This window comes from Rhizophagus irregularis, chromosome 10 (genome assembly GCF_026210795.1).
Source record: "Rhizophagus irregularis chromosome 10, complete sequence".
Classification (NCBI taxonomy): Eukaryota; Fungi; Glomeromycota; class Glomeromycetes; order Glomerales; family Glomeraceae; genus Rhizophagus; species Rhizophagus irregularis.
The window spans coordinates 2,950,582-2,967,569 of record NC_089438.1 but is presented as its reverse complement, the minus strand read 5'-3'; the positions used below and the strand labels follow the sequence as shown (position 1 = coordinate 2,967,569).

At 26.1% G+C, this 16,988-nt stretch overlaps 2 protein-coding genes across 2 annotated transcripts; both read left to right on the top strand.

Annotated features, from left to right (window-relative positions):
- Positions 1 to 3,195: 3,195 nt before the first annotated feature.
- On the top strand, positions 3,196 to 4,595 carry OCT59_002151 (uncharacterized protein; the record flags this gene model as incomplete). Its single annotated transcript, XM_066144305.1, has 7 exons — positions 3,196 to 3,216; positions 3,573 to 3,591; positions 3,688 to 3,715; positions 3,797 to 3,866; positions 3,953 to 4,069; positions 4,235 to 4,268; positions 4,342 to 4,595. The coding sequence occupies 7 exons, from the start codon at positions 3,196 to 3,198 to the stop codon at positions 4,593 to 4,595; spliced, it is 543 nt and encodes a 180-aa protein (XP_065995479.1).
- A 3,120-nt stretch (positions 4,596 to 7,715) lies between these two features.
- OCT59_002150 (uncharacterized protein) lies at positions 7,716 to 13,585 on the top strand (the record flags this gene model as incomplete). Its single annotated transcript, XM_025312355.2, has 14 exons — positions 7,716 to 7,813; positions 7,917 to 7,963; positions 8,050 to 8,213; positions 8,299 to 8,354; positions 8,479 to 8,608; positions 8,706 to 8,750; positions 8,838 to 9,368; positions 9,435 to 10,496; positions 10,579 to 10,879; positions 10,965 to 11,496; positions 11,572 to 12,016; positions 12,103 to 12,766; positions 12,856 to 13,226; positions 13,325 to 13,585. 14 exons carry the CDS (start codon positions 7,716 to 7,718, stop codon positions 13,433 to 13,435), a joined length of 4,557 nt encoding a protein of 1,518 aa, XP_025189938.1. The 3' UTR covers positions 13,436 to 13,585.
- Positions 13,586 to 16,988: the final 3,403 nt, after the last annotated feature.

Below are 16,988 nucleotides of genomic sequence, written 5' to 3'. Positions count from 1 at the left end.
GTATTTTATGTATATATGGATGCATTTATTTCAATGTAATAAAACAGATATAAATTGATAATTACCAATATTAATAAAAAACTCATTGTTATATACACTTACCCATTATTTTATTGTATAATCCTTTATTTGTATCTGATTGTACATGCTGTTTGGAATGCTATTCTTTATTCACATCTGATCGGATTTGTAGTTAATTTTGTCAATTTGTAATTTAAAGTTAATTTGTGTTTATTATCTTTGCACTAATTATCTTTATATTTTTTTTTTACATAGATATAACTGTTGCCTACCCTAATTAATTTTCGTTTATATTTATAAACATTAAAGAACTGATAATTACAAAAGTTTGTGTAACAAAAAAAGATATAAAAAGACCTTATTTCTCCATAATATTCTTATCTTAATATTCTTCTTACTATATTGAACCTTTTGCACTTGCTGAAAGAGAAGTCATTTTATTAAGTTACTGATACATTCTTAATAGATTATTTCTATCCTTTATGCAAGATCTAGGGCAGGATAACAGATCTATTGACACTAATAAAGGGCAAAAAATCCTGTCTTCTTGAACACTAAAGTGGTTTTGCTACCTTCACTTTTCTTGAAGGTTTTTTTTATGTAGTGTGGTCCTCTGATACCAACCATACTAATGATATTTTTTTAGTTCTTTAGCATTATTAACTGAAGAGCAAGAATGTAGATTTTTCAATATGTGAACATGAACAACAATCTTGGCACCTGTAGAACTATTTTTTTTTAACTGTTGGCAATTTCATAATATCTAGTCACATGCTGAGACATCATGTGTAAGTAGGTTTAAATATTATGATTTATGTGAAGTTGTGAAATTTTTTATAAAATTCAATTTCTTTCTTTTCCTTCTGATAACTGGATAGTTTTAGTTGGGCATCTTTTAACTGGATATTTATCTGGATGATAAGAACGCAATAACAAAAAAGGGGGTCGAGGCATTAGCTTCTGCTACAGTAATCAGTAGGTATCAAACGATTATTTATTTAAATTAATGCCAAAAAAAATTTGTTTTGAATATAAATAAATGAAATACTGTTCAAACTTACTGAAGTATAAATAAAAAAAAATATTTATAGTTTGTTTTTTTATTAAATCCTTTATATCATAGAAACGTCAAAAAGATATCATACCGCTCATAAATTTTGAGGTACTACATTATTAAATTTAGTATACATTTAATTAATAATTAAATAAATTTTGAATATCATCATTCATTTTTTTCATTTTGTTAATTTTTCATTAATTTTTTCTAAAAAAATTTCTTGAGAATTTCTTGAGAGGAATTTAATGGAATGTTTTCTTGATAACCTTATATAGTAGAATCAGTGGAATCTTCCTTCTTTTTACCTTTGGTACCAGACGAATTATCATCATCAAATTCCAAATCGGAAATTTCATCAAAATCAACATCTTCAAAATCTTATAAATTTTTAGATTGATTAATATAATAAATATATTTTGCTTCGGATTCATCAGGCCAAAAATGAAAATGTTCTAATGCTTCATAATCTTGCTATTTGATTTGCTCTAAATCTTAATAAAGCTTACTTGTAGCTGTCCACTTAATGTATCTGATTTTACATTAGGATTATTTAAGGTTCTTAAGTAAAATAAACCTAGATACAAATAAAAAAATTGAAATTAATTAAAATAAACTACCACGACATTAAGCTGACGAATATTTTCATAGTCATCCTTAAATATATCAAAAAAAAAAAATTATAATGATTATACATTGTGTGCGAAAATCCAATTATTATTACAATGAATATAAACAAAATAAATGATATGTTTTTAATGATATATATAACATAATAAATATATATGTGTGTCTATTTCTAATCAATTAAAAAACTAAAAACTAAAAAAAAAAATAATTAATAATTTAATTTAATCATGAATTCTTTATAAAATGAAGTTAAATTTTATATTTACTTAATACTAGGTTTACCAGGCGAAGATATAAAACTTAAATTATTATAAATCATCGTTAATATTAAATGATATGTAAAAGAAAAAAGAATTGATCCTGTTCTAGGCCCGTGAAGATACAAATGTATTAATTCAGAATAATGTAACTAAAAAATTTCGAAATTTCCAACTTATAACTCCATGATTAAAATATTCCCAACTAATAAATATGAAACAAAAAGGTAAAAATAAGAAATCAAAGAAAAGGGAGAAAAAGAAATTTCTCGCTTGTTGCAAACGAAAATTAATAACCGCTTCGGTTGCCAAAACATTCTTTATGAAGTATCTTTCTAGCGTAATCATTTATGTTATAAAATAAGATTCGTAATATCATGCATACATAAATCTTTTAAGAATTAGAAATGAAAAAAAGAACTATAGTTATATTTAAATAATAAAGGTAATGCCTTAGACACAGTAATCATCCAACCAGCATAATCTAGAATAATGTTCCAAAAAATAAGCAATAACAACAGTATCTTTGAGTACACGACCTATAAATATAAAATCAAGTTATATATTAGATTTTTTTTGCTGATTTGTCAAATATTTTAATGAATGGCGCAGTATTTTAATTCATTCATAACGTGCTTGATTTTACGAAATTACTCTCCCGAGAAGTTTTTAGAATTATTCTTGTCTCATCGCCGAGACTACATAAGCAAACAAAATTTTTGGGATTAATGTCATTTCTTATTATTATTATTTCATTCTCATTTTTGATTACATACCAATATAAATATTCGTATATTTTGTTTTCATGATCTTGCTAATTTACGAGCCTTACAAAATACAATCTGCCGTGTAATTTTGTACGAATAATGATTATGATTTGTAAAAATTTCGGTGAACTAAATAAAAGTATTACTTAAAAGAAAGTTTTTTTTAGTTTTAAATAATATTTGTCATAATGTCACGAGAAACAAAAAATTAACTCATTTTATTCAATTTTTTTCTTTCCAGGGAGTTCATACTTCTAAGTTCTAACTAAATATATAAATAATCACGCATTTTCCAAACTATTTTTATGTGACACAATAATGGCGTACTTCGTCTAAAGTATCGACACCTGTACGACTATAATCGGAAATTATAATAACTTCAAAAAGAATTATTTTCGTAACACAATAAAATTTTAATTTGTTTCCGTTATTTTTTTTTTCGTCAAATTATTTTTTTTTATTTAACATGTCTGTCAATAATATCAAAGTAAAAAATACCGAAAATACAAACGAATGGATTAATTGGATTGAAGAAACTATTGATAAAGAAAATATAATTTATTATAATTACAAATAATTTAATAATTTTCAAGAAATTGGTGTTGGAAATTTTGGAAAAGTATATCGTGCAAGTTGGAAAAATTTAGAAAAAAATTTTTTTTTTAATACTAACATCATTAGTTACTCATCACAATAAAAGAAATTGTTCGTGAGGTAATATAACATATTAATTTATTTTTAGTCTATTATATTTATTTCAAATTTTTGAAATTTTTTTTATCTAATTAAAAATACAACGTAAAATTGATTTTCACGATAGTATTATTCGTTGCTACGGAATAGCGAAATTTGAATCAAGCAGGTATTATAAAGATAGTAAATATTTTATAATACAGTATATCGAGTTTTTATTCGAAAAAAAAAATGCATTTTAACAATTACTTCTGTCGTTATTTAGAAAATCATGATAACAATATCAATTACATGTTAGTAGTGGAATATGCAGACAGTGTAGTCTTCGGAACTATTTGAAGTATAACTTTAGTAAACTAACTTGGGATGATAAGCACCTTTTCGTATCAGTTAGCTTGCGCTGTATCATGCTTACATAATGAAGGGATTTTCCATCGCGATTTGGTAATTCATTTACTCTTATTAATCAATCATCCAATAATATTATTTCCTCGTTATTCATTTAATACATATATACACTTTATTACTAGCATTCTGGCAATATATTAGTCCATCAAAATTCAATCAAATTAGCAGATTTTGGTTTATCAAAAAGAATTGGAGAATCATCTAATTCATCCAATTTTCAATCCAAATTATTTGGAATGGTTCCTTACGTTGATCCAAAATGCTTCAATAATAATCAATCAACATAAATGTATTCATTGAATGAAAAAAGTGATGTTTACAGTATTGGAGTATTATTGTGGGAAATAGTCAAGTGGGCAACCTCTTTTTTTATATTGAAGGTGAGCAATATGATGTTGGTTTAGCATTGGAATTGGTACGCCAGAAGATTATATACCAGTAAGTAAAATTTTCAAATATAATTACTTAAATATAATTTGATTAATCTTAAATTACATTCATTTTTTTCTAGGATGCTTGGATGGTGAACTAGATAATCGTCCAACTATATATCAAGTAGTTGATTGGCTAAAAGCAATTGCTACAAAAACAGATGTAAAAGCAGAAATTCTTCAATTGTCAAGTAAACAAGAACTTAATTTAAGTAATGCTGAGGTTCTTTTAAGTACAAGTAATTCAGAATTACAAGGAGAATTATCTCAGCTCATTCAAAATTTTAATAAAATAAGTACATCAGAAATTAATACTACATCAATATCAAATTAACAAAAGAATTTGTTATTAGAAAAAGATTTTAACAGAATAATTGATGAAATAAATGATTTTATTGTTGAATTATTAAATAAAGTGAAGGGGAATTAGTAAAAGAGCAAGTTATTGAATATCTTAGTAGTATTTATAATACAAATTCACAAGAAATTTTTGATTGTCATCAATAATTCAAATTCTGTCTTTTTACTTGGATACTTTAATTACAATGGAATTGAGACAAGTGAAAATAATGAGAAAGATTTTAATTTATTTCTTAATGCATCAGCAAAATATCATACATTAGCATAATATTTCGTTGCTTATTGTTACCAAAATGGATTTGAAACCATAAAAAAATGATAAATTAGCTTTTAAATATTTCGAAAAAGTGGCTGATAAAAATTATGCGATTGAACAATTGGAAGTTGGTTATTTTTATGATAATGGAATAGGCATTAAAAAGATTTAAAAAAGGCTTTTTTTTGGTTTGAAAAGCTGTAAATAATGGAAATATAATGGCTAAATGTAATCTTGGTCTTTGTTATAAACATGGAAAAGGGGCTGAAAAAGATTATAATAAAGCATTTGAATTGTTTAAACGATCATCTGAAGGACTAAATCTGATAAACAAAAAGCATTTGAATTATATGAAAATCAGTAAATTTAGGAAGTAGAGTGTCACAATATAATGTTGCTAATATGCATGAATTTGGAGATGGAATTATGAAGCATTAAGGATATAGATAAAGCAATTTATTTGTATGAGAAGTCTGCTAAACAAGGATATCAAAATGCAAAAAATAGATTAAAAAAATTGATAATTCTTAATAAATTCTTCCTAAATTTATAATATAGAATTAAATAGTAAATTTTTTTTATATTGCCTACCTTATATGGTTATCGTCCTTGTAATATCGGACATAAAATATATTTAAGAATAAAGAAATAATAGATTTAAAAATACGAACTGCATTTTATCATCAAGTACAAATTTTCATAATAAATTTTGTAATCGTAATTAGGGATTACAACGGTCATCGGTCGATCATAGCCGCTGCCATCCCTAATCATTTTGGGTCGTAAAATAACTCGTAATAGCTTCAAATCATCACAAGTCAAACCAATAAATAAAATTGGAACATACTCAAATTCATTATTTCTATGTTTATTATCAGATTGCAATTTAATAGTAAAGTAGATGGTAAAGAAAATAAGAAATATAATTATGGTTAACAAATGTTTTTAAAATTTTCTGGTGAAGAGAAAGAAATGCGATCGAATGGCGCAGTATGAGTTGAGTTGAGTAACTGTCACGAAAATTCACGTGACTTTTTTCATCACCGGTTTTTTAATTATCCATAATTATCTGACTTATCTGTAATAGACTCATTTAACTACTCTTTTTGAAATAAAATAAAATAAATAAATAAATCCATAATTATCTGAGGGACGGAAACTTTTTAGTAGAAAAAACCTATTCGTTACGTCTTTTCTGACAAATATACACCACACTTAATTTCAGTCAAAATGCACAAAATGCGTAATGTCAACCAATTCGTGACTTTTTTTTTTTAATTTAGACTCTTCAATACTTTTTTTTTAATTAAAAGTAAAATTATAAAAAATTAGAAAAGACCACGCATATAATTGAGCTAACCTAACTATACACGCATCCCAACGCCAATATTATCTAATTAATCAATCGAAGATTCCAATTTCTGTATTACATCATAATTTATTACGTTTCAATATTAATATGTTTCGCCCCTGATTTGTAATGAATTCCTTTTCATTCGACAATACGATAATATTAGTCAAACCAGTATTTTTAATATATAATTAAAACTTCGGTGCACATGTAATATATACTTACTTTTCTTGTATGGCAGCTTCAGTCATTTAGAACGATGATTTGATTTGATGTTTGCAACGAAAGATTATAATTTAATTCGAAATTTCAAATAAGATGATTTCAATTAAAAATAATCGTATTATAAATTAACCCAAGCATCTTAAAAAAAAATGTTAATATAAAGTATGACAATAAACCAATAATTTTTTTAAATTCTAAAAAATTACTACTCATAGATATACGCACAATATGAATTATGTGCACTCTGCGTGCATAAAAATTATCTGAATTTTCAACGCTGACGAAAAGTCTTTTTATCATCTGTTGTTCATTATTTAGTTATTTTTAAAGAACATTTGCTTAAAATTTTTTAAATTTATATTTATTTTATTTTTTTTTACGATAAACCTTGGGTTTTTGATATAAATTTAGGTATTGAAGCTCCGGCCAGAACTATCCAAATAAGGAATTAAAGACCTATTATGCAAATTATGCAGTTTTTTTAGTATCCTGACTTTCACATGTCACAAAATAATCCAACCAATTTTAGTTTATCTTTGATCATGCAGTCTCGCATGAATGTTTACTCATAGGTAAGCAAAGTTATACATGAATGTACATTATCCCACGCCCTACTGTAAAAATTTTTAATACGGATTCTTATGTTTTATAATTATAATTATATTTGGTCATTTACAATTATCCAAAATGATACGAGTAAAAGTAATTTCTATAACTTTATTTATTTTTTTTGTATTTACGCCCATGCAAAAATAATATCCTATTTTAAAAATTTGAAAGAGAGTTACGGTTATGTGGCTAAATTACACAATATTATGTTTCAAAATATGATTATTATTATTTAATGTTTATTTTGATATTCATATTTTTCACTCCTTTTATATTGATTGAAGGCATATGCTGGCGCAGTAATAAGTAAATTATTTTCATTTTTTTCAGGAAACATTTGATTATGAAATTTTATGAATAATAATATATTCTACATGTATTTTTTTAGTTCATTTAACGGTGAATAGAAAAATTTTTGGAATGTCATTTTAACTTCTATATGCAATTTGAATAACGCCCGCACGCATAAATTTAATTTTCTCCTTTCCTTTTATATTTCTATTTATAGATTTTGATCGACATATCATTTGCGATACAACCTTCTATATGAAGTCAAACAATATAAGATAAATAAATAGAACGACCAATTGTTTTGAAAAAAAAAGCTTCCTTCTAGTTTTTGATTTTAATACGTAAATATTATAATATTTCCTATGTCTATAGATGAGATTAGAAAACGTGTTCTTTCGAATCTTAGCGAAGAACGAGTAGAAGTCAATCATAGACCTTTGATTGATAAAATTTTGGCCCGGTAAAATTCATTTTGAAACGTTAGCTTTTATACTTAAAACTTTCATACTGTTTTTCTAATTTCATCAATTTTTTTATTTTTTTTTTATATTTTTTTACTTCAGATACTCTTCAGAGTTTGTAATATATCGAGAGTTAATACAGAATTCTGGTAAAATTCTTGATTTTATCGTTTCTTGCGTTTAATTCATACTTTATAATAAAAAATAGTTTAAATAAATTATATACCAAAAAAAGATGATGCGAGATCATCAAGTATCAAAATTATATTTGAAACCGAGGGTAATAAATTTGGAAGTAAAATCATACGAATTACATTCAAAAACAATGGATTCGCTTTTAGGCCCGAAGATTGGGATCGGTTAAAGAAAATTGCTGAAGGAAATCCTGATGAACAAAAAGTAATACTTTATTGTATTACTATGTCGAATCAAATTATTCTATCACTAACTTTCCTTTCCTTTTCAACAATATTAATTCTAACAGATAGGAGCTTTTGGTGTAGGATTTTATTCATTGTTTTCGGTCTGTGAGGAACCATTGTAAGACAAATTTTATCAATATGTTTTTAAATTAATATTATTAAATTAAACCAAATAATAATAATTTTAATCCTCCCCTTAATAATGTTAATCCGTATTCCATTTAATTCATTTCATTTGTTAGCGTTTCATCTGGTGGACAAGGAATGGCTTTCTTTTGGCGTCACGGTCAATTAACTTCAAAACAGGGGCCGACTGGTGATATTGACAAAACTTGGACGACATTCTTAATGGATATGAGAGAACCTATAGATGTAAATATTCATTCATGGTTGAATCATACAGTATATATGCTAACATTTGGTGTACTAAATTTTTTTTTTTTTTTTTTTTATGTTTTATAATAATTAGCTTCCAAATGTTGAAAATTTTGCGCAGTTCTTGGCCAATTCATTGGTAAGCTTTCTCAAATGTTACAGTCATATATATATATACAGTACATACGCATACTCTTTTTAATTGAAAATATATAATAAATGTTAGGGATTTACGGGAAATCTTCGAGAGATATCTGTATATTTTAATAATGTATCGGCGATTCACCTATCAAAAAATATTATGGAGCCGAAATTGATGAACATTTCTCCTGAAATTGATACCTATTCTCCTCGAAAAATGTTTCAACTTGCCTCTGTACAAGTTAGAGACGTTCAACTTGAAGTTAAAAGAATACTTATTCCTACAAATATGGGCGCAAACCAATGGTGTTCGACTGACCTTCAAACGGAACAAGCATCTATACTCCTTAGAATTACAAGTGGAAATTTAAATGTTAACGTTAACGATACGTTTTCTGCGGAAATGGAACGAATTACCAAAAAGAAACCACCAAGAAATACGACTATACAAATGATTTTTACTGGATTTAATGAACACGAAAATTATAATGGAACTATTTCTCCGGTCTTTAAAGATTTACTTCCATATCCGGAGCAAGGAAGAATATATATTGGTTTCTCAACTCATCAAACCACCGGATGTTGTTCCCATTTAGCAGCTCGCGTAATCCCTACTGTATGTATTAATATTGATAATTATACACTTTTTACATATATTTATTAATATTTTATACTATTTTAGGTTGAACGAGAATCAATTGATTTAGCGGAAAAAACTCTTTCGGTATATAACAATGAAATGTTATGTTTAGCGGGAACATTATGTAGAATTTTATATGAAGACGAAATGGCTTATATAGAACAACTTTATAATGAAATGATTAGTGATGATAATTCTGATTCTTTTCGTAATTGGATTGATATATGGGCAGCATATAATTTAACATATTGTACGTTTAGAAATAGTACACCAAATGAGAAAGTTGGTAGAATATTAGAATCACAATTTTTTAATTGTACAAAGAAAAATTTACCAATCTTATCAACGAATGGCGTCCTTCCGATATCTAATGTTCGTATTCCTAATCCAGAAATGGAGGGGTTCATAAAGATCGTACCACTTGTTCCGAAAATATTATTTGATCAATGTATCGGATTTTTTATGAAAGCAAAAAATTCTTTTCAAATTATAGGAGAGTTAACCCTTAATGATGTTTTATATGAAATAAGAAATCGAACACTTTCTGAAGATGAAATGGCTAAACTTTTAAATTGGATGATCTCTTATAGGTCAAGAGGAAATATTGTCGAACCTTCTGAATTTAATCAATTCATGCAATTTGCACGCATCGATAAGAAATCACAATCTTTAAGTACAATTTGTTATTTTTTGAATCCAGGAACAATTACTTCAGATGTAGATATTCCGGATGATGTGTTACCATATACTATTTCCAAAGATTTGAATCATCAAGATCTTGTAAAATGGTTTGGATGGTCGGAATTACCTTTAGTTAATTGGGCAAAATTTATTATTAATAAACCTGATATAGAACTTAATCCCGCGTTTGCTGAAAAAGTTCATTATATTTTAGCAAATAATTTAGATAATATTTCACAGAATGATAAAGAAACAATTCGTCAATTATTCGTCCAAAAGCAATGCATTCCAACTAGATTTGGTATGATGTATCCTAATAAAGCTTATTATGAAAATGTTAATTTATTCCCCAACTTGCCAACAATTCAATTTCAAGTACCTTCAATGGTTCAGAATATAATGGATCTTCTTGGCGTTCGAAAAGTAAGAAAAAAAAATTTTTTTTTTTTTTTAAATATTCCTTCCTTGAAATATTAAACAATGGAACTTGATTAAACTTTAATAGGTTGTTGAATTACCACTCATCTTTAGACGCCTTCTTGATCGGGGAGATTGGGATCATATGCAACTTGTAAAATATCTTGCTTTAAAATTTAGCGATCTCAATGAAAATGAAATAAAGATACTAAAGAGCGTAGCCATCTGGCCTAAAAAAAATCCACAACAAGGCAAGAAAGCAGCGAAGCAAGCACAAATGATTCAACGTTTTGTCGCCAATAGTTTGCATGTACCTTCGCCAATCCATCGTGATCTTGGTTTACCGATAATTGATTGGCAAGGAAGATGGGATTGTAATGCACAAGAAGGTATATTAATTTCGTTATGTAGTAATAATTTTATTTACTAAATTAACCTTTTGTAATTCAAATAATTTTTTTTTTAAAAAAAAAGAAAAATTTCTCATTGAATTGGGTATACGAGAATATCCTACACTTCAAAAGATCCTGGAATTAGCATCACCTCCAACTGATCCTGAAATTTGTAAAAAAGCTCTTAAATACTTTATCACTAATTTCGACGAAAAATATTCTAGTGATTATAATCCAACTGCAGTTAATGTTGCATTTTTACCTTGTTCAATTCAAGGCATTTATGCGAAACCTTCAGAGTGTTTTATTAACCCTAAGTGTTCGATAATGGGATTTCAAGTTATACGACAGGATTTAAAGTTTCAAGTGGAAAAATTGGGTGTTTTTCAAAATCCTGATCCCGTTAAACTTTTAGATATGTTAAAAGCGAATCGACCACAAGATGAAAATAAAGGAAAAGAGATATTTGAATATTTAGCATCACAACAGGGAGACTTTATCACTGCTGATTGGAATCTTCTCACTTATCTTGAATTTATTCCATATAGAGTTTACCCTGACGTAATTGCTCATGCCAGTCCATCTAAATGTTTCTTTAAAATTCAAGAAGATTTGTATGTATATCATTTGTTTCATATAAGTTCATTCTTTTAAAAAAAATTAAAATAATTTTTTTTTTTTTTTTTTAGTTTAACTGGTTTCTTTTTACGTGTTGACTTTGGAGAAAAGGCTAATAAATTTTTACAAAGTTGTGGCGTTAAATGTGAACCAACTTCAATAGATTTTGCTGAATTATTAGTAACTTCATCGAGTGAATTAATGAATTCAATTCAATTAAATGGAGGTGATGTAGAAAAATATTTATCCATTTTGAGAAAGATTGCTATGGATGTTAAACTATATGGTTCTATAACCCGTAAACTAAATTTGATTGAAAAGATGAAATCAGCACCCATTCTAATAGCAGTAAAGAGACAAGATAACGTTAATAATATGAATGTTGTTAACCAGGAAGTTCAAAAACATCAATTAGCTACAGCAAATGAAATATATATAAATGATGACATAGTATATCAAGAGATTTTTAATACATTGACGGCTCCTGAGGAAGATTACTTGGAACCTTTATATAAGGTATTTAATTATTTTTATTTGTTTATCAATGCGTGTGAGATTAGGAATGAGGAAAGTGTCTCATTTTTATTGATTTTTTTTTTTAGTGGTTAGGATGTAAATCATTGCATGACGCTGTAAGAGAAGCTTCAGTTCCAAGAGGAATGATTTACCAAACTGAAAATTCTCAACAATTACAATTAACGATTAGGGAAAGAGCAAGCTTATTCTATTTTAAGCATCCAAAACATGATATTAAAAGAGATGAAGAATGGCTTAAAAGGTTAAAAGTTATGGAGGTTTATTCTATAGTAACAACATATTCATTAGGATCAAAGAGTCATACTAAAGAAAATAGTACTAGTATTCTTCAAGATGCAGGAGGCATGAATTCATGGACTCTTTATATAACATCTAAACTAAAATTACTCGATATTTCAAAACATATAGCTAAAAATATCTTCAAAACACGTGAATTTAATAGTACATTTTGCATTCACACACTTTTAACTACGTCCTTATCAAGTTTAAAAGGTATGGGATATCCGGTTGATCGTATTTTACAACATCCCAAATTAAAATGTTTTGAGAATAGTCAACAAAGATCACTTAAGAGGAAAGTTTCCGCTACTCCTGATGTTATTCAAAATTTAAGAAAATCTTTACAAGATTCCATAAATGGCTGTAATTTATTTGGTGGAAATATTGATGGTATTAATACTCAAGAATATTTTGAAAATATTCAAATAAGTTATTGTGATATTATACCTGGTAAGTATTATAAGTGATATTGCACAATTAACGTATATATATATATATATTTTTTTTTTATTAATTGTAATTATTTCGTTGTTTTTTAGCTCAATCTTTAACACATGTTGGATTTTTACAAGAAATCAAACTTTTCACTTATAAAGATGCCGATCCATCGGAGATCATGTCTCATACACGCACGGCTCCATTAACACGTTTTATTAATATACTAAAAGATCTTTCGGGTGTTTTTGGAATTGTACCAACAAAAGTTATTCATTTATTTTACGATGATAATACGACTTGTATTGCATTCAATTTTAATCGATCATTATTTTTTAATTTCAAATTTTATTTGGGGTATCACGATAATGAATGTATAACAAGACCTACGGTTAATGCTATGACTTATTGGTTTATGACATTTTGTCATGAACTAGCACATAATTATGTTCACGATCATAATGCTAAACATGAAGTAAGTGTATTATTTTATTTGAATAATTTTTTGTGATTCATGAATTTTTTTGTTTTTTTTTTTAACCATAATTTTTTTTATTATTATTATTTCAATAGCATTATTTTTCATCATTTGCAGAAGTATATATGCCAAAATTTTTAGATATATTAAAAAATCATGAGGCTCCTAATGAGTTACTTCATAAATCAAAACGAGTGAAATATTAAATCTCTCTCTTTTTACATTGTATATTTGTTTTTTTTTTTGGAATCATTCCTATTTTCTGGTTTTATTATACAAATTTTTATATTTATATTTTTGTAGAAAATATTTATTTAATCTTGTATAAGTAGTATATACTGTATTGTAACAAAAATTATTTAAAGGAACGATCGATATTTAAAAAAACCTTATTTATTAAAGATCAACTTTTTTTTTTTTTGTAAATTAAATTAAAATAAAAATAAATAAAGTTGTGAATTTATACATTTTATAAATTTAATTTTTTAAAAGTAATATAATATTTTTTAAAAACAAAAAGTTCATCATTAAAATATAATTTAAAAGCGGAATGCTTCGCAAATAATTGAAAGCGAGCGCTTTCTGGCCTGCATTAAGATGATCGCGCTTAATTTTTGGAATTATTTATTTAGTATTCAATAATTAAAAGATGAATTGATTATTTTATTTAATAAAGATTGAGAATTTTAAGACTTTCGCACGTCTATCAAAAAATCTATCAATACCATAGTTACCATACGGGTTTATGTACACATCTAGATAAAAATCATTACTGCGTAAAATCAAACCAACGTACCATACATTACCCATTATAGCTAAACTAACGAACGCCAGACTATTATTTACAATGATTACAATACAAAGGATTTGTTACGTAAATTGATTATTAATTATTAATTAAATCACTAATCAATCTATAACCGTGAAAAAAAGAGATTTTTAAAAGAAATCGTATGATCCGTTGGCGTAAAACTTATGCATGATAATTTATATCTTTTTATCGCGAAAACGAAACATCAAGAAAGATGTATAAAAACTCAACAAACTTTTTAGCTTTTTTACTTGTGAACGTTACTCTTTAAAAAAAAAAATAATTAAAAAAAACAATTATGTTTAAACATTTTTTTTACACCTAATTTCCGTTAACAAAAATGTAATCCTTAAAATAATTCCCTATAAAAAACGAAAATTTTTTTAAAAAGAATTTTTAAGGTGTAAAAATGAACAAAAATCTCATTTTATTATGACATACACTATTTTTTTTTTTATTAAAAAAAAAATGACTTCCTTTATAAAAATAATTGTTAATACAATATGAAAATAATTCTGTATACGTGCCGCTCCTATAAAATTTTATTTTTCTATTTGACTTATAAAAAAAAAACTTATGCTTATAAACAATCTTATGCTTAAAAATAAAAACTTTTAAGACGATAAAAAAATCTCGTTATATAAATCCGGCTTCAAATTAAAACCCGTAAAAAAATTACAATCCCGGCACTTTAACGAACGTAAAAAAGAAACTCGACGTGATTTCGAAATCTAAAACGCTTGTAATAAAAACGATGAGATGAAAAACGTAATTCGAATAATTCAAATGTAAAAAAAAAATGTAGTAAATGGCGCAGTAAAAAAAAACGCAAGAAAAATAACAGGTTTAATTTTTAATTTTTACTCTTAATATTCGATTAATTAATTCCACGCGAATCATATCGGGTCACCTAATAAATTTACGTAAACGTGACTCCTATATAAACTTTTTTTTTTTTCTTTTATTCGATTAACTTTTTTAGACTTTAATATAGAAATTTTTTTAGAAATATCATTGTAATATTAAAATAATTAGTTTTTTATCGTTTACTTACTTTTTTTCTTTTTGTTAAATAAAAAATTATTTGCTTAATTTATAATATATTATTATTTACGAAATGACTAGTATGTTTAACAATAGACAAATTGTGATCTTTGAAATTTGTTTATAATAAAAGATAATTAAACACGTCTTAACAAAAAATATGAATGGTTCGTGTTGTAATAATTATTACAATCATATGATAATACATAATTACTGTACATTATTACATAAATCATTAAAATAATTGAAATTCCATAATCCTCATCATTTTGAATTTTGTTATAAAATGACATTGCAATACATCAAGTGCAATTTTTTTGTACTTCCTAATAAAACTTTTAAAAAAAATCTTTTATAAATTTGATGACTTTATTGATAAAGGAAACACTTGATTTTATAGTTCTTATGATAGTACGAACCATACCCTTTACTAAGAAGAAAGATAATTTTTTCTTTGGTAAAATCATGTTGTGATCCCAAAGATATATCAGGAGCTCTTATATTTTAGCATGTTTTATATAACAACATAGAAATGAGACACATATCCTGGTCAAATACAATTCTATCTTGAACATACAGTTCATCTTCCGGATGGTCATGGTGTTACTTGGTGAGAGATGCAAATGTATCATTTGCTTGAACAAAAGCAGACAGGGTCTTTCATGTTTGGTTAAGGGAAACTTTTCATTGAAGTAGAACCAGTAGAAATGAATGGATATGGCACAAAGATCATTCTTGATCAACTTGGGATGGTTCTATAAATTAAATGCTGCAATTTCAAGGGGTTTCATGTGAAACATTCTTAAAAAAAAGTGTTTTTTTCTCTATATACATACAGCTGGTGCTTGAAATATAAACTTTCTCAAATAGTAAAAGAATGAAAGATCCAAATATATTTTAACCATGGAATTTTCACTTTATTATTAAAAAAAGTAATAAATGGTTCTATTAATTGATTGTACATGTTAGCCTAACCTTTTTAATGCAAATTAATGAATCTGTCAATTATGAAAATTAGTTGTTAGTTCTTGGACACTATATTGATAAATCTTCTGATGGTAATCCAGTACTCCAAGCTGGTATAACTTACTCTAACATTACCATTTTTTTATAACTACCAAAAATACTTTTAGGTTTGTTGTTAAAGGAGTTTACTTAGAAATGAAATGAAAAAATAAGTATTATACTATACACTATTAATGGTAAATATCCAGCAAAAGATTTCTTGATATTGTTATATTGTATTTAATTCCATCTATCAATAACTTACTATGCTATTTAAGATTCTATTATGTCTATAATTATGATCATTTCTTTATTTTATCTTAATCTTATTAGTGTAATTGGTTTTAAATATATAAATTTTATTCTTAGTATATATGATTTCAGATTTTTTTAATTTTTTATAGTATTATACTTTTTTTGGTTTATCTTCAATTAATGTATAAGAAGAATAAGATGTAAATAAGGATGGAGAAGAAGACGAAAATCAAAAAGAAGAGGTGTAAGCATCATATCAGAGGGAATATGATAGTATTAGTGAATAGTGATTAATAATCAGTGGGATGGTCAAAATAGTGTAAATAACAATTTAGCAATTGGTATTTCTGTAAACCAATTTTTTAATATATTAAATATTTTAAATATTTTTAAATAAAACCGTAAATTTCAAATAAATTTTGAATAAAAATGCATGACAATCAGAAGATTTCTTATTGTTATAAATTAGCCAAAAAGTTATCAATTGGTACACTGATATTTAATCAAAAAGTTATCAATTGGTATACTGATATGTCAAATAGTAAATATCCTGACCTGGCCCGGATCTGGATCCGGGTTTGGGCCGGCAAACTTTCTTCAAAATTCACCTGGGCCGGGTCCGGGCTGGCACATGAATTTTCGTT